Source organism: Oratosquilla oratoria, chromosome 3, assembly GCF_046742065.1.
Source record: "Oratosquilla oratoria isolate Oo_2021 chromosome 3, ASM4674206v1, whole genome shotgun sequence".
Taxonomy (NCBI): Eukaryota; Metazoa; Arthropoda; class Malacostraca; order Stomatopoda; family Squillidae; genus Oratosquilla; species Oratosquilla oratoria.
In genome coordinates this window covers 65,281,301-65,306,571 of record NC_134779.1, presented here as the reverse complement: position 1 = coordinate 65,306,571, position 25,271 = coordinate 65,281,301, and the positions used below count along the sequence as shown (strand labels likewise).

The 25,271-nt window shown below is 38.4% G+C and overlaps 1 protein-coding gene and 1 pseudogene across 7 annotated transcripts in view; one reads left to right on the top strand and one right to left on the bottom strand.

The window, feature by feature from the left end:
* Cul5 (cullin 5) overlaps positions 1–5,755 on the bottom strand; it is a 73,609-nt gene extending 67,854 nt beyond the window's left edge. For 3 of the 7 annotated variants that reach the window (XM_076181997.1, XM_076182004.1, XM_076182010.1), the window contains exon 1: positions 5,432–5,563. In XM_076181997.1, coding sequence (XP_076038112.1) covers positions 5,432–5,548 — 117 coding nt within the window. In that variant the 5' untranslated portion in view covers positions 5,549–5,563. The other 4 variants (XM_076182019.1, XM_076182015.1, XM_076182014.1 and 1 more) reach the window with 4 other exon arrangements.
* Positions 5,756–8,344: 2,589 nt separating this feature from the next.
* Positions 8,345–9,377, top strand: LOC143018468 (uncharacterized; annotated as a pseudogene).
* The last annotated feature ends 15,894 nt before the right edge of the window (positions 9,378–25,271 follow it).

The following is a 25,271-nucleotide window of genomic DNA, read 5'->3' as shown; positions in this document are numbered from 1 at the left end:
CTGGGAATGAGGGCAGAGTCACTTGACTCCTCTGCTACAGTGGCACACTTTACATACATTATTCTGAATACATCAGACCATTTTATCTGGTTCAGGACACATCACCAAGACAAAGGTGTTAACACTATTTCAGTCAAATATGCACTCACAACATTACCAAGATTCTTTCATGAGTAACCTATGATTGACTCAGTGACAAAAGAGATCCAGGGACATAACTTGACTGACATATCTTGATCAACCCCTTTATCATGGCAATACACTTTACAGATTTTAACTAATGCTAAACAATTTACTCAGCCTAGGGATCACTAGAGAGGGGGCTCCTAGGCAAATGGCATGCATGATCAAAACCTAATAGGCAAACAGTCATTTTCCAGTAACATAAAATTTCTCCATAAATTTATGCACTTTAGGAACTATTGGGCAGGAGTGTAATGCCAATTTTATAGGTGCTGGAGCTCTGGAAGCCTGACAAAAGCCTGCCATCCCTATCATATTTCTACATACAGTGGGCCCACCAAATATTACATGAAAATTAAGTATTTCATGTTTGCAATCACTAATTATGAAATAAATATGATTATCAAGCAAATAAAGAGATATCCACTTGTAGAGGTGGCAGTGGGGCACTCCAGCAAGCTAAAGCAGCCCTGCACCCCCAGCTTTTGGGGCAAGAGAGTCCCTGCCAGGAATCAGAGAAAAGTGGTGGGACTTAATCCATGACTCGGATACAAAACCCACACATCCTAATTATGCAACAAACACTATAAACTAGGAAATCATTCCTTGAGAATAAAATCAACCACTGTATGAACCCTTATAACCATTTAAAAATCTGGATATGATATTGTATCTTTCAAAAATGGGACCTGTCAAAATGAAAATACATTGAATGAATAAATGAATAATACATGAATGGGTATGCACACACTAAGACCATAATGCTGTTAGTAAAATACAAAGTTAGACGAGAGAAAGAGGAGGAGGAGGAGGAACAGAGGGATGAGATAGGGAAAAGGAGAGGGGGAGAACTGGAGGGGAAGGGTGAATGAGGGGAGGAGTGGAGGGATGAAGAAGAGGATGAGGAGGGGGAGGAGGAGAGGGGGAGGTAGTGAGGGAGAGGGTGAATGGGGACAAAGGATAAGAGGGAGTAAGGAGAAGGAATGGGGAAAGGAAGGAGAAAGAGGGGGAGCAAGGGAAAGAGGAGGAGAGGGGGAAGAAGAGGAGAGGGGGGAAATAAGAAAAGGGGAAAGAAGAGGAGAGGAGGAAAGAGGAGGAGAGTGTGAAAGAGGAGAGATGGAAAAAGAAGGAAACACAAAGAGAAGGAGAGGGGGAAAGAGTGGAAGAGAGGAGGAAAGGGGAGGAGGAAAGGGGAGGAGGAAAGGGGAGGAGGAGGGGGAGTGAGGGGAGAAGTGAGGAAAGGGAGGGGAAAGGGCAGAGAACAAGGAGGGAGAAGAAGAGGGAAAGAGAGGAAGGAAGGGAGTGAGAGAGGGAGGAGGGGGAGGGGGAAGGGGGAAGGGAAAGAGGGGAGGGGAGGGAGGAGGAGGAGAGAAGGAAAGGGAAGAGAAGAAGGAGGCGGAGAGGGAAGATGAGAAGGTGAGGAGTAGGGGTATAGAAGAGAGGGAATAGGAGAAAATGGGAGGGGGGAAGGAGTGGGGGTGGGGGATAAGGGTTGGGGAAGGTGGGAGTTAAGAGTGAGAGGGATTGGGCTTTAGTAGAGGAACAAGGGAAGGAGTAGGGAAGGGGAACATGGGAGAGGAAGGAGAGGGGGGGAGAGGTGTGGGAGGAGTGGGAGAGGGGGGGCGGAGGGGAGGGGGGGAGGGGGAGGGGAGGGAGAGGAGAGGGGGAGAGAGGGAGGGGAGTGTGGAGGGAGGGGGGAGAGGGAGGGAGAGAGGGAGGGAGGGGGGGGGGGGAGGGGAGGGGGGGGGAGGGGGGGGAGGGGAGGGGAGAGGAGAGAAGGGGAGAGGGAGGGGAGGGAAGAGGGGGAAAGGAGAGGGGGTGAAGGGGAGAGGAAGAAAGGGGAAAGTGTAGGAGGAAGAAAAGATGATAATATGGTGGAGAGAGGAAGCAGATAGGAAGATGGGAGAGGGTGAGGAGGAGTGGGAGTGGGGGGGAGAGAGGTAGGGAGGGAGAGGAAGTGCGGGAGCAGGAGGAGAAGGGGGAGGGGAAGGAGCCATGAAGGAGGTTGACAAAGAGCAACATTCAGCATGCTTGGGTAAACTTGACATATGTCAACCAGCAGCAGGTGGCCATCTTGGTACACAGGTTTCAACATTTATTCAAACCCATTTTCCGTCTCCAAGTAAAGGCTAACCTGATTATCTTGCACTATTTGCAACCATCAAATCTGGTATGATTTGGACCAAGTAAAATATTTCTGATGTCTCCAATTAAAAATGTTGAATAATACTATTGATAATAATAATAATAATAATGAATGATTTGGTGGTGGTAGTGGATGATGACGATTGGTAAAAAAAGGAAATGAATATTCAGAGAAATGGTACAGGATAGTAACAAGGGGTTGGAAGACAGCATAACAGAGGGACAGTCGCAGTATAATAAAAATGTCATAATTTCTCTATGAACAGAGTCTTCTATCACAGACAAAATGATGTGTGGCTCTGGTCTGTATGGGTACCCCATATAGACCCTAAAGTATCAACTGCATGCTACTTTGCCACAATAACATGCAGCCAATACCTCAGACAGGAGGGAAGGGGGGTAGAGGGGAGTGGAGTATGTAGGGGATGGAATGGGTGGGAGTGGTTTCTATGCCCTTGTCTTTTGGCTACCTCCCTTGTAAGGGGGGAAAAAGCCTTTGGTATATGTATGAATAATTATTATTATCATTATTATACTCGCTGCACTGCCTTCATTCTGTACTATGTAGCTGGGTATAGGGATGACTCTTCATCCATGAGCTGCCGAGATGGGAGGGGCATTAAATGGATTTTAACATAAATACAGTGGGTTCAAGTTTGAATTCCACCATCCCCTTCAGAGGGGGAATAGGCCTTAGGAATTCACTTATGATATTATAGTTAATGAAGATGATACCACAAATTCTCTTCATCTTTATATAACTCATGTGTTCTGAAAATACTAAACATCAAAACTGTTCTTGTTATTCTTCAATTTCTAACAAGAGATTCTACTTTGCCTAACTTATTAATTTCAACCAGAACTAAGTATTTTCTTAGTTCCTCCTGATTAACATTGACTACAGCCAAGAATGTATATCAAGAATGACATGATTGGTAGGTTTTGGTAAGTTTTTGTGAAACCAGAGTAATAGAATGATGTGACAAATTAACTTTGTTTTTATAAACCAAGTTTATCTCAATGAACAGACTGAGAGCAAAATCATACTAGTATAGAACACCTACAATGCACAAATAAAAAAAAATTCCAACTATATCTAACAAAATGAAATTCCCATGAGACTGCACATTCCTACACACAAACATAGTCCACACAATGTTACACATATAATAACAGTTGTTGCTGCCTTAACTTTCACTGATCCAAAACCAATACCTCTACATTGACTTGTAATGGTCATCAGACCCTCCCAGAAATCTATTTGAGAAAAAATTGTGGACTATTGTTTGAGCTGTATTTATATGGGGCACAGAAAAATCCCTTACAAGAGTACAAACCACAATGATATGCTTGTATTTGGGGCATCATCTAGCATTAAATCAGTATCAACACAGAATAAGCCAAGCCAGGGAATCAAACTGCCCTTGATGGTACCACACAGAGCACTTTGTTTTATGTTGTCCCACACTAACAATCCCTCAACAACCCAGTACTTCTTCCCTAAATGACTTATGGGCCTGCCCGGTGGCTGTTGCCAGTTACCTGGGACCTGTGGGTCTCAAATGTAAACAATGCTGAAGAAAAATGGCTACACTCATTTATATGATATGGACAAATGAATCTGTGTGGAGAATCGTGAATTACAACAAAGATTTCTTTTCTTTTCTTTTCAACCTGACACTTAGTTAACAATTTCTTTGTTCAACCCTTATCTTAACCACTTCAGTATGATCATGCCTACATAGTCATCATGAGGCGTGAGTGGGTACATGAGGATGCCATCATCGGCATTTTGACTATAAATATTTTTTATAATTGTACAGGAGTTACCCCTGGATTCTATGAACTGGTTTGATCACAATTTTCTGTGTTTAATATTACTCAGAGTAAAAGAGAATGAATAATACAGCAGTGATATAATAATGTGAGCAATGTGATGAATTGTACATATGGTACCCAATGCTGCATGAGAGAATTTCACTCTTACTGAAGTAATTAATAAGAGACTTGCAAATCAAAATCAATAATCTACATCAACTGGAAAACAATTCATCCTTAATATTGTGATTGTGGGTAAGGATGTTATTGTCAATAATGTCAATCTACTGTCATCTTTACCTTTAACCCTAAAGAGATAAGACAGGAGGGACAGTAAGTGAGGCAGCCCCCATTATAGGTAGGTTTGACGTCTTAACATATATATATACACTAATATTAACCATTTCCCAAAGACAAATATAATATTATGAAAGTTAAATATAATGGAATGCTAAATAATATTTAAGTAAACAAAGTAATAGAAAAGGCCTGGTGTCTGACCTATATCATATGTCAGATAAATATCAGTGACACACTATCAACATAACATAGAGGACTACTATGTTAACACAACAAACAACAAACATCATGGTCTTACGAGGAGCCCTTGAGAGGAAAAAACATCAAAAACAGAAGAACACACTCACAATGCTAAGAAGCTGACTAAACATCTTCGATCAGCTGCACTTGGTACTACGTCTTCAACTTTTTTAATCTCTCCCAATCGGATATTTTAATAAGCCAATATATCTTTAACTATAATAGTCCCTATTCCCCCAGAATAATTCAAGCACAATTGCTGCTTTTAAATTATTACAAAAAAGTACCGAACAGTTTGTTATACCCTACAAAAATCAAATTAACAACACTCACTTGTAAGTGAACGTTCAATACATAATGAACAACACTTTTTAACATCCATTCATCAATGAGCTATAAAACTGGTTTTAAGTGACAGTGAGCAATATTAACAATCACCTTCATCAATCCTGAAAAAATTATACACATTGTCACCACCAACTTCAAGAACATGGCCACCCCATGAGAGAATGACCAGCATACCCTTAGGCTTCATTGACACAGGACTTGAATCAGTCAGTTCTGCTGAAATCTCACGTATACCCAAAATTCTTTGATTTTCATCTCTTTGACATTTGAAGAGCTCAGTATTGCCCTCGCCCTGTCCCCAGTTTCGGGCCCTGAATATTTCAGACCAAAGTTGACGAAATGACGGGACACTATACACCCTCCTATACTTGTGGGACTTCTGGCTTCCTACTGCTACCTGGTACTTGGGCTGTAAGATTGCGTATGTAGCAGACGAGACAAAGACAAATTCTTGGAGCGTAGCCCAGATAGGTGACAAAGTACAGTCCAGACGTAAACAATCTGTGCCAGTCATTCTTATGCCATCATTAACGGTCTAACACAATGGAATAATAAAATTGCGGCTACTACGTGACCATAAATACTCTGATAGTTCTTGGTAAGGGCATTTCATGAGTATTACAGTTTGCATACCACCTCAAATAGGCCATAGTAAAAAAACAAAATACGGTTCGACAAACCTTCAACAACGCCGCCATGACATGTATACAAACTCTTTGGTTTTAATTTTAATTATTATACGATAATTTCACTTTCTTTTGCCGTAGCATTGATAATATTCTTCAAAAATATTTAACGTATGCAGACTTTTGCAATTCTTTACGTTTGACACTACACATAATTAAGTAATATTGAAAGGTTCTGTTTTGACTGATTATCGTTGAACTATTGGAAGCGGGAATTTCAAAAGTAGTAATCCTATAGACACTTTTTACTATCATATGCAACGCGAAACCTTTTGATAATGACTACTATGGAATTCTTTGAAGCATTGTACCAATAATGACTTTACCTGATTCTATTTTTCAATTAGACATTTTGTACTTAAAAATCATCTTCAGGCTGATCAGTATGCTGCAAATAGTTGTAAAAATCAAGAACTAGAACGTTAAATATAAATTCTACTGACTACTTTGGTTTTCGCCTCTGTAGAAGATCAATTACTGGTGTACAATGATGTTACTCTGTGGGCAGGTTCGGGTTCAGTTAGTATTTCTATTTGATTTTTGCAAAGCCTTTGACGTTGTTAGTCACCTTGTGCTAGATAATAAACATAGGTTGCTGGGTCTCTGTAACCCCTTCCTCAAATAAATTTCGGATTTCTTGGCAAATAAAACAAGAAGCTCTAAATATCTGACATTTAAATCTCTCTTTGATTGCTACGCGGTGGTGTACCTCAGCATTCCTGATTTATGTCCATCAAAAGACCAAATACAATTCATTGAAAAGGGAGGGAATTATTAACATGTTCATACCTAGGAATAGGGTTACAATGGGTATATTATCCCCTGTCTCAGCCGTAAGCATATTATATTAATGTCATTCCACCAATCACTACAACAATACTTTATGCACAATACAATAATAAAACATCATAAGCAGACCCCTCACTGCGTTTTTTTTTTTTTTACATGGTAGATTGTGAGTTGGGTTAGGTTACCAAAGAACGAACGGATGGGGTAACACACTCAACCCCTCTCCCCATGGATTCGCCCTCTACTGGCGACTTTAAGCTATATAAGTGGATATATCGAGACTCCACGGGCACACTGACCCAGGACTTGAGTGCGTGCTAGAAAGCTATATATCTAGTACATAGCATGGCTCATTCATGAGGACTCAACCTTAATCTAGATAAATGCGTCGTCTTATGGACTGGTCTTTTGTGAGCTCTCTAAGATGTACCTACAGCAGAGTACCACAGAGTTCTGGGTGGACAACACCCAATAATTCTATGTATATAAGACCGCTCGAAATATTACAGATCTCGCCAATAACATTTGTAATACTATATATAATTAAACAAAATCCCTATATACAGCTCGTATTAGGCCATTGCTTGGTTTTGGTTAGGTCTATAAACTAGGGCACTGAATATCAGAATGATACGACTCAACTGAAAACCATAAGAGACAGTTAATTCCCGCCATAAGTTGCCTCGTATGAAAGCAGCCTTGCAGTCAGTATAGGCCCGTTGGACCAAGCAGACAGTAGGGCTACATGAGGCAAGCTATATTGACTGACCAAAAGCCCTTGATTTCTGTGCAGGTGTATTGTGAAAGGGACGGGGAGAACAACTACAGACGCAAATTGCTGAGCTAAATTTGAAAGTTATGCTAATATTCAAGTACTTAGGATCTATAGCAACAGATAAACAGCCTGACCGACGAGGAAATAAAGATAAGAATAGCAGCGGAGCCAAGATGCTCTTGCGCTCTATATGCCACGATTAAACAAAATATGATAACCAATAACCAGATCCACATGAACTCGAGTCAATAACAGCATTACCCACCCAGTACTAGCATATAGACGTGTCACATGGCTCCCCACCAAGAAACATTAATGTGTGTGAAAATTTGGGAACTTGTGTGTAAAGGAGAAGACAACGAATACTATAAAAACTATAATCATAAGTTAATGAATCTCTTACATACACACGAATGTAGAAAAAATGGCATAGGAAAATGTGGCACTTTTTCAGCTTAGGAAAAAATGGCACATGGAAATATTTGCATGTTATGGCATTATCTTCAGTAATTATAGGTATCAATTGGGTTTCGAATATTTCGCCATCATGAAATTACACTAACAATCGGAACCCTTCTTTCGAATATTTCACAATTTTTCCTACATTCTCCATATTGACTGGGCCGGTTCCAAAGTATTAGCCAAATCTAAAGATTTCTTCGTAAGGCATGCCATTGAATCATGTTTGATTTCTGGCACTTAAATGAAAAATATGAGTATGAGTTATAGACATATCAAATGTGACACAGCATTAACAGGTTTCGTTATGTGACAATTCCCCCCAGACTAATACGGGAGTAGGTCAGAGACGCGGGAAGACGTCAGGTCTCTCCTCCATGTAACCTTCCCTGCTGTGAAGTGTGTTTATAAGCTGTTCTTTTTCTATATCTATGTACAGTTTGTCTGAAGAAGTAATATACGAAAAATCTTACCGTCTACGCTAACGATCATAAGTCTTCTTGGCGCAAGTTTGAGGCATCAGATTAGTGGACTCTAGCGGGCTCTTTGGGACTGCTACGTACGAGTACTGCACAACTTACTTTCGTCATGGAAATTATCGAAACCAATAAGGGAGGTCCTAAACAGTTACAGTGGATACATGTATACCAAGCAGTGGCCGAGAGCTAACACGTTTCGGTGGAGATGCGTGAAGCGAACCCTATAATGTAAAGGTGCATGAATAACATCTCTTGCAAATGAAAATGCAATAATTGTAATGGAACACAATCACGATGGTGACGAAAGTGATATCAAAGCAGCAACATGTAAATCTAAAATGAAAACATTAGCGAAAAGCACTCGAGATAAAACTGATCAAATATACGTCCAAACTGCCTTGACCATGGAAACAGAAGCTCAGCCTCATTTCGTACCCCCAAGAACATTGTAAGACTCATTCGGCATCACCAAGGCGCCAGTCAACCTCGTGACCCTGCTTCATTACAGGAACTTGTTTTCTCAGGTGAATGGGTGTCAATTGGTGGACCAGAACCACAACTATTCATGATATATGACAATGGTCCAGACAGTGACAACCGTATTACTGCTTTTGCTAGTGTACAGACTCTGGGACTGTTAGCGAGATCAGACCTCTGGATGATGGACGGAAATTTTGCCAAGGCTCCTCCTAAGTTCACACAGTTGCATGTCATTCGTGTTCCTCTCGGTGATACTGCTGTCTCTGTTGTTTATGCATTTCTGCAATACAAGACCCAAGACACTTATGAGGAACTTTTCAAGTCAATTCATGAGAAATGTGCGGAGTACCTCCTGTATCCAGACCCTTTAACCGTTATGCTTGACTTTGAACAAACAACTCTGCAAGCCATCACATCAATTCTCGGAATAGAAGTTGCCATTCGCTGTTGTTGCTACCATTTGACACAGCCATCATAGAGGAAAATACAAGAGCTAGGACTGGCAGCTGTCTACGAGGAAAATGAGGAAATAAAGTTGTTCTGTGGTAAGACAGCTTAGCTTTTCTTCCTATCGTGGATGTTCCTGCTGGCATGAATTTCCTAAAAAACAACACATAAGAGGGCATGGAGCCTTTCGTCACTTACTTTGATCAGACGTGGCCAAAGACAAGATGACGAGATCCCAGAGCAGGGCACGTTCCTTTATTTTGGGTAGTGTGTTAGCGTTCCTGCGTTCCTTCGGCCGTGGTTAGTGCATTCTTGGAATAGTATTCCCCAGATGTTTTCACTCGGTGCGTTCTTGCGTTCCTGCGTTAGCGCTACCAAACTATTAAAGCGTCCCTCAAAAAGTAGTACGCTAAAAAAAATGTAAAAAAAATAATAATAATAATAATAAAAATAAATAAGATAGAAAATACTTTAATAAAAAAAAACTTGAAAAAAGTATAAAAGTGCGTTCCTCAAAAACACTACAGTGCGCATCAAAAGAACTATTCCGCAACTCAAAAATAAGACAAAACACAAGGTAGTAATACATCAGAGGTTCATACAACTAGACAAGTTACAATTTTTTTTCTTAAGAATTAAAATTGCTGCTCCTCCTACTCCACTTCCTTCTCCTCCTCCTTGCCCTACTTCTGCACCTCCTTGTATCCAAGGAGGTCCATGTTGCCTATCACAAACACAAACTGTTCAAAGTTAATGTTGCTCAGGGTGGACCTTTGTATCCGCAAAATGTCTTCCGTTGAGCTAAACAGCCTCTCCACAGCAGCTAAGCTAGGAAGAGGAGTATTGTATTTTTTAAAGAGGTTCAGCCAGGCGTCCCTGTATTGGGCGAGGAAGAGGTCATGGCTGAGGGTGACGCTCACCATCGCTCTCTTCGACTGGTTCAGTCATGGTAACCGTCTCTTCCACCTCCTCACCTCCCGCCTGAACGTAAACGACAGAATGTTGCCGCGTAGTGAATGTCGTCTTTGTTTCCATTGAGAACGTTATGAAAAAAATAATTTTGTAACGCTCGGAACGCAGGGACGCTTTAAAATTTCGTGCGACGCGTGCCTCTTACTTGCGTTCTTCTTAAAAAATTGCGTTCCTGCATTTCTACTAGGACGGTGCGCATGTACGCAAGAACGCAGTAACGCACTAAGGGGACGCATTTGCCCACCTCTGCGAGATCCGAACAGTTCAACACCGTCGTATTCCTTCCCGGTTTCCTTCCGAAATCTGGAACGTACGTGAGGCAAACCGCACGAACAACTTAGGTGAAGGAAGGAACCATCGATCCAGCAGGTTAGTTGGGTTTATGGAAATATTAGTTACTGGGTATTTTGTAATGTTCTACATTATATAATCATCAAATATTATTATTATTATCATTATTAGTGTTGTTGTTGATGATGATAATGATGATGATGATTTACGATCATTATTCTACTAAGTTGGTTGGTCACAGTCACCTAACGATATGGCGTGCGATCTAATGGATCCAAGCTGACCAAGTTGTTGTAGCTCCTCAGATGCTGCAAGGATCTCGTGGTGAGCCTCCCAAGAAACGCCAGAAAAAGGTCTACACGACTCTGCAGCAGTTGTTCTTAACCTGGTGCTTGCGAGCACCGTGGTGCTCCTATGGTTTTACACGGTGCTTCCCATAGATCCCTAAAATAGTGCTCGCGAGCACTAAGTTTAATATTAAGATATGAGACTTCGTGCGCAGAAAATGTTTTATAACGTAATGCTCAAATTTCTCAAAGTCATGAATTTTGCTCTTATACGGTAGTTGAGAACCCTCTTCGCCAAATCGTCTAGCTTGTGAAATTCCAAGAACAAATTCGCGCGAACAAAACTTGCGAGTTCCTCTTAATTTCATTACTTGGCATAACACGATGACTTGATACTTGATACTTGATGTGACGATTCGATGCTGAGCTCCGTCTTGCATGACGCTCTGCTCAGCTGAAAACGATTATACTAACAACCAAAAACCGTCCTCATTGACGTGCTGTCCGTGTCATAGCACTCAGTGAACAAATATGCCTTTAGTTCCTTCTTGAAGGTTATGTAGTTCTTACGCATTCGGGTAATTTATTATATAACCTTGGAGCACTATTCTTAAAGGCTTTACGACCCATTTCGGTGTTGAATCTTGGCTTATTTAGCCTGTCTAATTGAACATTATACCTTAACGTCAAGTCGGAAACTGTACTGAAGTCACTAAGCAATTCTTTGAGGTAGACTGGTTTTCCAAATTTAATCGCTTGATATACTAGCGTGCATATTTTATAAATGATCCTCGCCTTAATAGGCAACCAGTGTAAGCTTATCAGTACGGGAGTTATTCTCTCACGCCTCTTTAAACCCACTATCATCCTCGCAGCTCTGTTCATAACTAATTGTAGTTTCCTCAATAAGTGGTTAGGCAGTCCATAATACAGCGAGTTGCAATAATCAAGCCTACTTATCACGTAGTTATGAACAAGCATTTTGACAGTTTCTTTATCAAGATATTTCCTTACAAAGGTTATGTTTCTCAGGTGATAACTAGCCACTCTAACCACATGATGCACCTGACTCGCGAGATTTACATTTCTGTCTATGATCACTCCCAGATTCTTAATATTGTCTCCCACAGTCATCGAGACACCATTTATGTGCAACCTTGGAATGTTTAGCCTTACCAAATCAATTTCTTTCCCAACTATCAGGCACTCTGTCTTGTTTTCATTAAGTTTTAGTTGTTTGAGTTTCATCCAGTTTCTAATGTCATACATTAAGTCATTCAGCACTGTCTCTATGCTATGCACATTGTTCACTGCCATATAGAATTGTGTATCATCCGCAAATAGTTTAAAACTGACCCCGTGTCTATTCAGTAGATCAGAGAGCCCTCTAGTATATATGCAAAACAAAATTGGACCGAGGACACTTCCCTGCGGAACCCCTCTCACTAGCTCCTTTGGGCTTGAAAGCGATTCACCAACTTGTACTTGATATGTTCTGTTCTCAAGGAAACTTTCGAAGTACCTCAGTGCCCTCCCTTCTATACCTATGTTCCTACAGTCTTGCAATAATATAGAATCCACCATTGTATCAAAAGCAGCACTAAGATCAAGTAGAATCAATACACCACATTTTCCTTCATCCATTAACATTCGCATATCATTTACTACCGAACACAGCGCTGTTTCCGTAGAATGTAGTTTACGGTAGGCGGATTGACTCTCAGGAAGAGCATGTACTAATTCAAGGTGAGTGTTCAGTTGTTCGAGGATAACATTTTCAATAATTTTTGACAGGAATGTCAGATTTGAGACGGGCCGGTAGGAATTTAAGGATTGGCTATCAAGACTACCCTTCACTATCGGCTTAACAATCGCTCTTTTCTCAGAGAATGGAAAAGTATTTTTTTCAATGCTAAGATTAACTAAATCTTTGATAACACTTACAAAGTCTTCAAAATTCTCACTACACTCGATGTCACTTATCGGGATGGGATCATTGCTACAATATGTCGACCGTGCTCTACGCATTATGGATTTCACCACACCCAGATTTACTGGTCTAAAAAAGATAGCAGTCTTGGTTCATTTATGTCTCTAGTCACGGGTAGTGACTCATTGGTATCATTCTGAAAATTCGCCACTATATTTTTCACCTTACTGTCAAAGAATTCTACGAATTTGTCTGCAAGGGCACTGTCTGTATAACCCTCTGGTAATTTAACTTTCTTTATTTTTTGTACCAGTGAGATTATCTAATATTGTATATAATTTATGAATGTCATTTCGTGCTTCAATAGTCTTAGACCTATAAAAGTTACGTTTCCTTCCTATGATCAGCCTTCTCTCATGGTTTCTTGCAATTTTATAATCATTTCTAGTCTGTTCACTCTTATGCCTACGCCACAGTCTTTCTTGGCTCGAGAAATTTCACCGTTAAACCAAGGTGCATTGTCTCTAGGTTTAATTTATTTTTCAGTAATAGGGCACACCTTATTGTACTCCTCACTCACACTTCTATTGTAAAGTTCGAAAGAACATGTAACACAGTCCACAGTCCTTATCCATAAATCTTTCTTAAATGCAGCCGCATTTCGTTTTACTCTATCTGTAACGCTGTCGCTCAAAGGGATATTTTCCGCAGCAGTGACAAGCATTTTTTTTAAACCTAATCCGGGATACTTGTTGCTAAAAAAATTTATGGTAGCCAATATACAGTCTTTTACAACCTCGCCACTGCTGTGTATGTCATGCACTTTTTGGCCAATTTATTCGAAATTTTATGGGAAATGGCAGGACAGCACAACAGATTCGTTGACTTCTTCAAATTGTCTTTCATCTCTTTTATTCTATTTATTCTAAGTGAGGAAAATACAGGATAAGTTTCGCTGAAAGATCCATGATGGGTGTTATAATGCCTTTCGCAATTAGCTTTTCGGTAGCCAGAAAGACTCACATCTTATAACAGGCATTCCATTCCTGATTTCGCTTCATTCTACACAACAAAGTAGCTAACTTCCCAAGATGTTTGAAAAGAATCAGTTTTCTGATTTTTTTTCTGAGATGCTTCTGATTTTTTTTTCAATCTTTCGCATCATTCTCCAGCGACTGCTTGCGTTTTAAAAACTTGTCCATTTTGGGAAAAGGCTTTAGTTCTTAAGTAAATAAACACAACCGGCACTTTCTCAATAACTCAGATTCAGCAGATGCACACACAGTCACTTCGTTTTACTTACTGGGTGGCAATCCCAATGCTGCGGGGCGATTGCGTTATCAAACGTCTGAAAACGTTTTAGTCGTCTCTAGTACTTTTATATTACTAGCTGCAAAAACGCTTCGATGTTTATACAAGTGACCAAAAATGTTATGCTAAACTCGTTATAGAATGTGTTATTGATTTAGTACTTTTAATGTGAAGTATTTGTAACTGATATGTGTACACTCAAAACCCAGTAGAATCTAATCTAATACGATAATAATAAATACTGGCAAAACATTTGAAAAAAATATCTAGAAATATCTAAATTTATCTTAAAATTCACCAGATTTACATGTATTATAAAATGACCAATATTTCAAGATTTTTTTTTTTTTTTTTTTTTTTTTTTTTTTAAGGAACATATACCCAGATTCCAGTTATATTCTCGGTCTTTCAACTTTCCAGTAGAAGACCTCCAAAATATTCCAACTTCAAGAAAGAGCAGCAATAGTACTCGAGGTTGCGGATTAGCAGTCGTCCACATCTATGGAGTGCTTCTTCCAGAAAGAAGATATTTGTTCGATTTGGGGATCAAGCGACTGCCAGAGGCATTGCAAAAGGAGGCTTTTAATATGCTGTCAATGTTTGGAACGACTTAAATTTGCGAGAGTGTATTCTCTGTTCTTAATAATGTTAAAAGAAAGCTAAACTAACAATGGAACATTTGGAAGAAAGTCTTCAATTAGCTCTTCATGAAGGACACTTGAAAACGGGATTTGGCCAATGACATGCAAGGTGCACATTAAAAGTTCATGGGTAAGAATTTTACTTTTATGATTATTATTTAGTCCTATGTTTTACACATTTTATTTGTGTTTCATTACTCATAAAATATTTTTTATTTCAGAAGTGTGGTACACTTCTTTATAAGATATTTTTTATCGTTTATTACGCGTCCGTTGAAAAACGTTACTCGTTATGTGTGCATTCTCTATCTTAAGCGAATGCATCTTAAGCAGTATAACAAAAATCTTAAACAGTCATTTAATATATAAAAATTAAATGGGAATGTTAAGCAAGATAACAAGTAATGGCATTAGATTTTAACACATTTTAGCTGATTGTATTGAAAAATGTGCCATGGTAAAGAAATTACATTGTAACACTTTTTTAGCTTATTTTACAATGCCATTTTTTTCCTGTGCTGAAAATTGTGCCATTTATTCCTGTGCCTTTTTTTTTCCGAGAAACAAACACACTGACTCCAAAGGTCAAGACATGTCGCCAGAATGGACGACAGAAGACTTGTCAAAAAATAAATAGAGAATTGAATAAATAGATAAATGAAATAAATAAAATAATGCCAGGGAGATTGAGGAAAAGATAGATGAATGGGTAGTGTGGGTGAAGGATATGAGTACTTTACCGTGAGAGTGGATGCAGATGGATGGCGTCTCACTAATTGCCAAACAAACCGGATGGATGCAGGTCCAAAGATGCAAGAGATTCTAGCTCAACGTCTACATGAGCAAAAGTAAATCTACATAGAATGACTCCTTTTCCTACGAAAGATGGTTTCCCTTAACTGAATAAAATCGCCTTATGAATCTGGAAGGGTAGTATCGGGTTTCTTTCAGCCGAATAAAATCGCTTGGCAATAGCCAGAATCAATAAACATGGCGAGTTCTCTTTCGAACGACGCAGCTGAGTTAACAAAGGTTTCCAACCGATGAATGAAACTGCATGACGGCACTTAGAACAAACAGAAGTTTGGATACTGATGCAGGGGAAGTTAATCCGAATATTTTTGTATCACTTAGGGTCCTACAGATGTTTCTAACAGTTGAATAAAGTCGCTTGGCAGCACTCAACCAAAATTCGAATGCAGACGATACAGAGTACCGAGTTTCGCCCAGTAAAATGAAATATATATATCACTGGCAGCCAGAATAAATATGAAACAATAAAAAATTCTATTTTTCATAATTATTTATATAAATTCGTCAAGGATTGACGAGTCATGCACTGAATTATATTTACTCGTATTTGTTTACTTATATCCACTAACAGTTGTTTTCTATTGACCCATTTAACTATTCATATATTAATTTTACTACTCATTAATTTTTGCATATTTATTTATTCATTTCTATTTATCTAATTACATATTTATCTTTATCATGCACATAACGTCGATACATAGACCAAATGCTTTCTTTTATTCCATACCCAACGATTGTGATGTAATATAATTTGTGTTATCGTGTTACTATATATAATTTCTGTTAAACTTAAATATTATAGGTATATTGAAAAAAAAACTTGGCACCGCAGTGCTAGATGACATGATAAATGGAGGGCTGACACAGACACCTAGATTCTTCCGTTAACTTGCTTTATTTGGATAAAGACAAATAATCAATTATTGTTTCGATGCGTTAGAAATAAAGTAGACCTATTACATTTATAAATTTCTGTATATTTAGTGATCCCATACTTGTATATTGCAGTAATAAAAATTATATAAATTCTTATCTTTGTTATAAGCGATAATATATAGGCTACGTTTTCTGTAACAACTTGTATTGAAACCATTTTCTTTGAAAAGTTCTGCTGAGTATTTTCTTTGAAAAAAGTTACGGAATAAGCCAAAGAAAATGGAATTTATAATTGTGACTAGTAGATTGTCAATGAGACGCTATTAATTATTTTTATTATGACATTATTACCATCTTCAATTACATAATAATAATAATAAAAAAATATGATACGCGCCAATTGGGATGACATTTTTATGGTGGCTTGTTATTATTCCTTTTTAGAATAAAGTGACAAGGTTGCCAGTTTTATTTATGTTCTATTTTTGTTTGTGGTCCATCACCCTCCATTAAAACTATGCCTTCCCCTATTTCCTAATTTTTTCGTTATTCTTACTTTATTCCTGTGACTTGTTCTCTTTCCTCTTCTGTTACATTCCTTTGTCTCCTTATATGGTTTATCTGACAGGCTAGGAACCAGTTTGCTTGAAATCCTTGGTATTTTCTCGATTTTTTTTATGTGTAAATCATCATGGTCTTGGATCACGTGTTGGACTCGTGATGGACAGATGAGAGCTCAGAGCCCATGTATGACCGATCTATGGGTAATGCTGTGAACTGACACACACACATCCAACTCTCCGCCCACGAGAGTTGAAGTAACGGCTCGCAGCTTAGCGATACTGAAATTATTTCAGCCTTGGATGGGATTCGAACTCGGACCGCTGGGATAGAAGTTGCAAACGCTGCCACTGTGTCGTCGAGCTGCGTGTATGAGTGTTTCACCATGGTCTTGCATCATGTGTTGGACTCGTGATCGACCGCTATTTTCCTCCCGGAAGAGAGCTCAAAGCTCATATATGACTGATCTATGGGTAATGCACCTTACACGCACATACACACCCAACTCCCCGTCCACGAGAGTTGGAGTAACGACTCGCAACTCAGCGATACTGAAATTATTTCAGCCCTGTGTGTGTGTATTCACCTCGGATCTGCTGCTGTCTCGACACCACCCAACTTGTGTGTATTTACCTAGTTGTATTTACCTAGTTGTATTTTACGGGAAGGGGAGCTATGCTCGTGGGATCCCGTCTTCATATCTCATTTTATCTAAACTATTTTTAAATTCATGTATTGTTTTTGCACACACCACTTTCTCATCTAACTTGTTCCAACTGTCTATTACTCTGTGAGGAAAGCTGTTCTTTTTCAAATCTCTTCTATAGCTGTCTTTTTTTTATTTTCTTTCCGTGTCCTCTTGTATTTGTCATCCCATTTTATCAGATTCTCTCTATCAGTAATTTCCATGCCTTTCATGATTCTGTAAATAGATATCAAATCTCCTCTCTCTTCTTTGCTCTAGTGTCTGTAGTTCAAGTTTTTGTAGTCTCTCTTCATATGATAGTTTTGAGAGTGTTGGTGCCAATTTTGTAATTGCTCTTTGTATTCTTTCAAGTTTTTTTTATACATTTTTTTGTACTTGGTGACCATATCGTTGCTGCATATTCCAATCTTGGTGTGTGTGTGTGTGTGTGTGTGTGTGTGTGTGTGTGTGTGTGTGTGTGTGTGTGTGTGTGTGTGTGTGTGTGTTTTCACCTAGTTATAGTAGCTGGAACTGCTCAGTCTCGTCTCTATTTCTCCATTCGTCAAACCTCGTCTTCAATTCTTTTATAGTGTTGGTATTTTCTATATTTCCATTTCATCTATTCCACAAGTTTGCACTTATGTGTGGAAAGCTATATTTCTTGACATCTTAAAAATAATAAAATGACTATGACTTCTCGTTGATCTTTCCTCTTGTTCCAGCATTTCTTTTCTACTTTTCCAAAACCTTTTTCTAGTTTAAATATCGCGTCGCCCCTCTCTCTCTTTCTTCCTCTATTATGGGAAGTCCCAGCATCTTCAATATTATTTCACATACCATGACATTTGGACCAATTGTGGTGCCACATTCGCCATCTACGATTAAATATTAATGAATTGATGGGCAATGAGTAGATCACGCCTTCCGTGAAGAAAACGGTGCCCGACCCCAAGCACCACGAACAAGATGGTCGTTATTCAAATATATCTATACAATGCTGATTGGGAAATTCTACGTTAATTATTATTATTATTATTATTATTATTTTTTAATCACAAGATGTTTGTCGTGTTTCACTACCACCACCCGAATCACTAGGCTAAATATATATTAGAATAAGTGGTAACTCGTGACCAATACACGGTTTTATTCTATTCCTCATTTTTGGCCGTTTTTTTTGTGTTACGCAATATTTGCGAGATCAAGAGTAATTAAGGGAATTGAAGAAAAATTCAAGTCTACATCAAATTTGTTTTATTTATCTGTGAGATGACAGTATTGTGATCCATATCCACATTTGTAACACATAATTCCTCCTTAATCTATACTCAGCGCAATATAAATATGATGCGAATGATATGTAATTACACCCATAGACATAGGCGTGGGGGTAGGTATATAACGCTTCTCCACCGCACAAAAATGTTCATCCCTCTTCCCTTTACACAGCTCAAAGTTAATAAAAATCCTTACCCTCGATTGCCAGTTATGAATAATTCACGAAATACAGTAGTAGCGTAGGGCAAGGTATATATATACCTGGCGTAGGGGTAATGATTTAACGCCCTTGATGGCGCGAGTGGAATATGTGGGAATTACATCTATAACCCTTCGGCCACCCTTTTAAGTATCACTCTACACAGAATAATCTATCCTAATATCCACATAATAATCTAACCTAATACCGATTTTTATTGGTTTCTACCGCCAAATACAGTCTTACGATCATTATGCATCTCGATTCTGGTGTAATTATACGTCTGTCTAACTTCCCTATCCCATTTGTGTCCCTGTCGAGAGGGGATCTACCTTTGAATCACTTCATATAAAATTGCTAACTACTACATCACTGTTTTTCCATAATTCCCAATGATATTTCATTAAAATACTTGAACCCACCTGTCGAGAGAATCTACCTTTGAATCTAGCCCACGCGTTATACACATCGGGGTGCCTGCGATTGTGTTCGCATCCCCTGACGTAGGTCCCATCTAACACTTCATAACACAAGTCAAGGTTCCGCTACCTCGTTTCATGGTGGAACATTTATGTGTTCAAAAATCCGAACAATACCCATCTACTGGAATCCTGAACTGGAGGGTGGGGATTTTTTTCCACCGAAATTTAAGGGTCCTAACCGGTTCTTTCACACGAATACGTCCTCATGGCGTATTGGAGGGGTGGGGTGAGAGATGTAATTTCCCCAGTTCCTACCTGCGATTAATCACGTAGACATTAAAAAAACGGAAAATAATACCAAACTAAATCTCTCCATTTTGTTAGCTATGATTTATATAATATTATTTATTCACTTACTTATTATTGTTATTATCATCTTATTTTCATTTTTATTTATTAGTTTTTTATTTATCTATATGTTTGTTTGATTATTTATTGACTTATTTATATATCTATTCACATGTGTTTATTTACTCATTTATTAATTTATTGATTTATTTATCTATTCATTTACTCATCCATTTATTTAATTTGTTTTAAAATATTTACTTATTTACCCATTTATCTATTTATTTATTAATTTACTTGTATATTCATTTACTAATTCATATGTTCATTTGTTTATTTATCTAATTATTGTCAATATGGCTAGCCAAAGACTTGTTTACAACTTTTTTGGTCCAATCAGTTTGAGAAGATATATCACCGGAACGCCTATAATTTATATTATGGTAAGATAAGAATTCACAATAAGCATGTTGAAAATATAATTGAAATTGTATAATATATTTATCATAATGGAACTTATTCTTTAAATTCAAACCAACCTCCCCACGTGGTACGTAATATCATTTGAATTCCACCGGACCACATCAAGATCGCCCTTTTTTTAATAGTATGGATTTGATTGATGAGGTAGGAGAGTAATGTAAGGTGAGGTAGACTCTTAACTGAAGACTTTGGAAAGATAGAAAAAAAAGATGTATTGGCAGCAACTGAAGAGAATGGGAAGACGAGTCAGGTAGGGAGATGGAAATTCTGGAATGGGCACCAATAGACAAATGTTGATCAAGTAGACGGGAAGTAAAGATGAGTTGAGTATTTCGGGGAGTTATTAATTATAAAAAATAGGAAACTTTTGGTTTTGGCAATGGGAAATGAAAAATAGAATATACAAAGAACTTTAAATATATGGAAAATAAGACACCTGATAGTTGTCACGTGGAGCGTATGATGTAGTCAGGGTGGAATGACCAGTGACATTATAAATATGTGCATAGGAAAGGGGGGAAATATCAATGTAGTTTAGGGATTATTATGTAGTTGATAAGGCTTATGAGAAAGTGTTAATTGAGAAGAACAGTGTGGGTTTAGGAAAGGAAGGGATTATTTACATCAAATGTTTATAGTGCGGCAGATATGAGAAAAAATAGGCAAATCTGAAAGAGATCTTTTGAGCTGTCATGGATTTCATGGATTTGGCCTTTGATAGTGATGGCGAGAGGCGTTACGGATTCCATTGCGGGTGTATGGGATAGGGGTCTGGACAGTCAAAATCTTTTTCGTGAGAAGTAGAGCTTGTATGTATAATATATATATACATATATATATACATATATATATATATATATATATATATATATATATATATATATATATGTATATATTCACTTGGTCTTTGTGATTTACCACGTGTTGGACTCGTGATCAACAGCTATTTTCCTCCTGGGAGAGAGCTCAGAGCTCGTAGGTCCGATCTATGGGTAATGCTATGACCTTGCACACACACACACACACCCACACTCCCCACACACACGAGAGTTGGAGTAACACCCCTCAGCGCAGCGATACTGAAAATATTTCAGCCCCGGGCGAGGATTCGAACCCGGACCTCCGTAGTGGCGGGCCAGAGCTCTAACCACAGCGCCATGTATATGTATATATAGATATATATATATATATATATATATATATATATATATATATATATATATATATATATATATATATATATGTGTGTGTGTGTGTGTGTGTGTGTGTGTGTGTGTGTGTGTGTGTGTGAGTGTGTGTGATTCACCATTGTCTTGGATCACGTGTTGGACTCGTGATTGACAGCTATTACCCTCCCGGAAGAGCTCAGAGCTCACGCACATCTTATTTTCATTTTTATTTATTCATTTTTTATTTATCTATCTATTTGTTTGGTTATTTATTGACTTATTTATATATGTATTCACATGTGTTTATTTATTTATTCATTTATCCATTTATTTAATTTGTTTTTAATATATTTACTTATTTACCCATTTATCTATTTGTTTATTAATTTACTTATATACTTATTTACTACTTCATATGTTCATTTGTTTATTTATCTAATTATTGTCAATATGACTAGCCAAAGACTTGTTTACAACTTTTTTGGTCCAATCAGTTTGAGAAGATAGATCGTAAATGTTCACCTGAACGCCTATAATTTATATTATGGTAAGATAAGAATTTACAATAAGCATGTTTAAAATGTAATTGAAATTGTATAATACATTTATCATAATGGAACTTATTCTTTAATTTTAAACCTACCTCCAAACGTGGTAACGTAATATCATTTGAATTCCACCGGACCACATCAAGATCGCCCTTTTTTAATAGTATGTATTTGATTGATGAGGTAGGAGAGTAATGTAAGGTGAGGTAAATTGACGTAAGACTTTAGAAAAATAAGGGCAAAGCGGTTAGGGACTTCCCTACACCTAAGTCAGTTGAGCATGTACGTTCCTTCCTTGGTCTGGTAGGGTACTATCGTGCATTTATTAGGAATTTTGCTTCAAATACTTCCCCTCTAATACATCTTCTCAAGAAGGACACTTCCCTCCAGTGGAGTGATGTTTATCAGGAAAGCGTTGATTCCTTGAAGCTTACATTCACTGAAGTGCCTGTGTTGGCATTCCCGGATTAAGCCTTCCTTTTACTATTTGTACAGATGTTTCTGGTACAGGTATTGGAGCTGTACTTATGAAGCAAGTAGACGGATGTAGACCCCATGTTCTTGCATATGCTAGTCGCATTCTTAACAAGCCTGAGTCTTGTTACTTTGTTACTCATTTGGAGGCCCTGGTAGTGGTGTGGGCTTTAAAATATTTTCGTGATATAATTTTTGGATATCCTGTTACAGTCTACACGGACCACACTGCTGTCACTCATCTTTTCCAGGGAAAAAACCTTTCGAGCCGCCTAGCCAGATGGTTTCTCACGATTGAGGAATTTATCCCAACCCTTAAGCATATTCCAGGACATGCAAACAATATTGCTGATGCACTTTCACGAAATATCCCTGCTGTTACTGTTACGGTAATTGACAATTTCTCTCTGAAGGATCTGGCCAAAGCTCAGCGTGAGGACCCTATTTGGTCTGCTGTTATTTATGCTTTGAAGTCTGGTGATGATACCACTTTACCAGATTTACTTGTTCCCCTGTCCCAAATTTCCTTGCAGGACAAGGTTCTCATTCGTAATGTGGAAGTGTTTGAGCAGGATGTGGCACAACATGTGATCCCTGCTGACTCCCTAGTTCCTGTTGTTCTGTCCCTTGCTCATGATGCCCCTCGGGCTGGTCACCCAGGCCGTGACAAAATTCTGGCTATGGCACGTAAGAAGAATTATTGGCCAAAAATACGACTGGATATTACCTCTCATGTAACCCAGTATAACTCTTGTGCCCAGAACAAAGGTTCTACGCACATTGCTCCCATCTTAGAGTACCCTACTCCTCGCCTTTTTCAGACTATGGCTATAGACCTTTTACAACTGCCTTGTAGTATTCAAGGTTCTGTGTATGTCCTTGTGTGTGTGGATCACTTTAGTCGTTTTGTAATATTGGTTCCCTTATGTAGCAAGTCTGCTCCAGTAGTAGCCCATGTTTTAGTTTCTCATGTTTTTGTCCATATACTACTCCTTCGGTGCTCCTTAGTGACAATGGGTCGGAATTTAGGAATGAGGTTTTAGCGAGCATTTGTGAGCGTTATGGCATCATGCAAACATTCGTGACTGCTTACCATCCTGCGTCCAATGGTTTTGTGGAGAGGACGAATTGGAAGATTTTGGATATACTCAGGGATGTTGCTAGTACCCTTCATGAATCTTGGGAGTATTGGCTTCCACATGTCAGTGCTTGAATTAACAGCGCTATTAATGTCTCTACAGGCAAGACCCCTCATTTTGTTATCCGTGGAGTGGAAAAAACGACTCCTTTATGATGTGTTTGATAGTCCTGCTCATCCCCTCTACAACATTGAAGACTATAGTCAACTCTAATATCACACATTACATAATATTTATAGTTCTGTAAGAAATCAACTTAATGTCTTCAAAGCCAAGATGTTGAAACACCAGCATCTACGGGTTAAGCCTGTTAACATCAGTATTGGTGATCATGTATACAAAATCATGGCTGATCGCCAATCTAAACTCAATTGTAGATTTGCAGGTCCCTTTTTGGTGACTGAAAAGTTGCATCCCAATAAGTTCAGGGTCTTTGATCCTTCCCAGGGACTGAGCGAAGTGTTACATGTTGATAGGCTTAAGGTAACAAGAGTGCCTATCCCTGCATTTACCCGGCCTCCCCCAACGCCCACTGTACAAACTATGCCTTCTGTATCTACCCCTCATAATTATAATCTCCGTTCAAGGGGTCCTTTGTCTTCCTAACTGTATATGTGCATTGTTTATGTTGTTATTAATGCTTGTCTTGATCTGTACTTTGTATCTTGTTTATCTATTATGTGTATTGATTTGTATAATGTGTAACTTTGGGTTAGCTATTAAGTGTCATGTCCCGGACGTCCAGCAATTGCTGTCTTTTTCTCTTGTTTAACTGGTGCCAGTTCTTATGTTTCTTTATATGTTTGTATGCAGTTCGTATGTATCTTTATATGTTGTATTGTTTTGTGTATGTATATTTATATATTTCATGTGTCAAGTAACTTTGTTAATAATAAAAAAAATTCTCCACACTTTTGTATGTCTACTATATAATGTGGTGTGTGTGAAGCATATGTTATTTTTATGTATAGGGTGTGCTAATGTACAAATTTCTTTCCCACACTTTTGTCATTACACTGTTGTGTGTATGGAACATATGTATATTATCCATTTTGTCTTGCTTCGGTCATCTATTTTTCTCGTTTGCTCAGTGGGATCATCGAGTGGTGGTGGCCGAGCACTGTAATGGTATGATGACATTGCGTACTACATTGTACAAGTGTTGTGTATTGTACATTATTATCATTGTATATATTATTTGTATTTTGCAGATATGCATGTAATAGGGACCATGTTTTGTGCTAGCTCATTCGAGAATTCCCGCCTAGCTTGGCGTCCCCCAAGCGGGCAGTTTTCGATATAGTTGAGAGCGTATGAACGTTTTTCTCTCTGTGTTTACTAAGGAGAGGTTAGATAAGGTACCTGACAGTAATCCAATTTTTGAGTGGGTGTGAAGAAAGAAGACTATCAAATATCAGCATTAGTAAGGAAGAAGCAGTCAAACAGATTGAAGGACTTAAAACAATAAAATCTCCGGGTCCAGACGAAATTTTTCCGAGCGTGCTTAAAGAGTGTGATTTTGAAATCTGCTACCAGTTAACAGAAATATTCAATAAATTGGTAGACACAGGTTTTGTGCCTATTGTTTGGGATCAGGCAAATGTTGTTCCTGTTTTCAAATAAGGAGATAAATCGTGTACTGTATATGCAACTACAGGCCAATCAGTTTGACATAAGTTATAGGTAAAATGC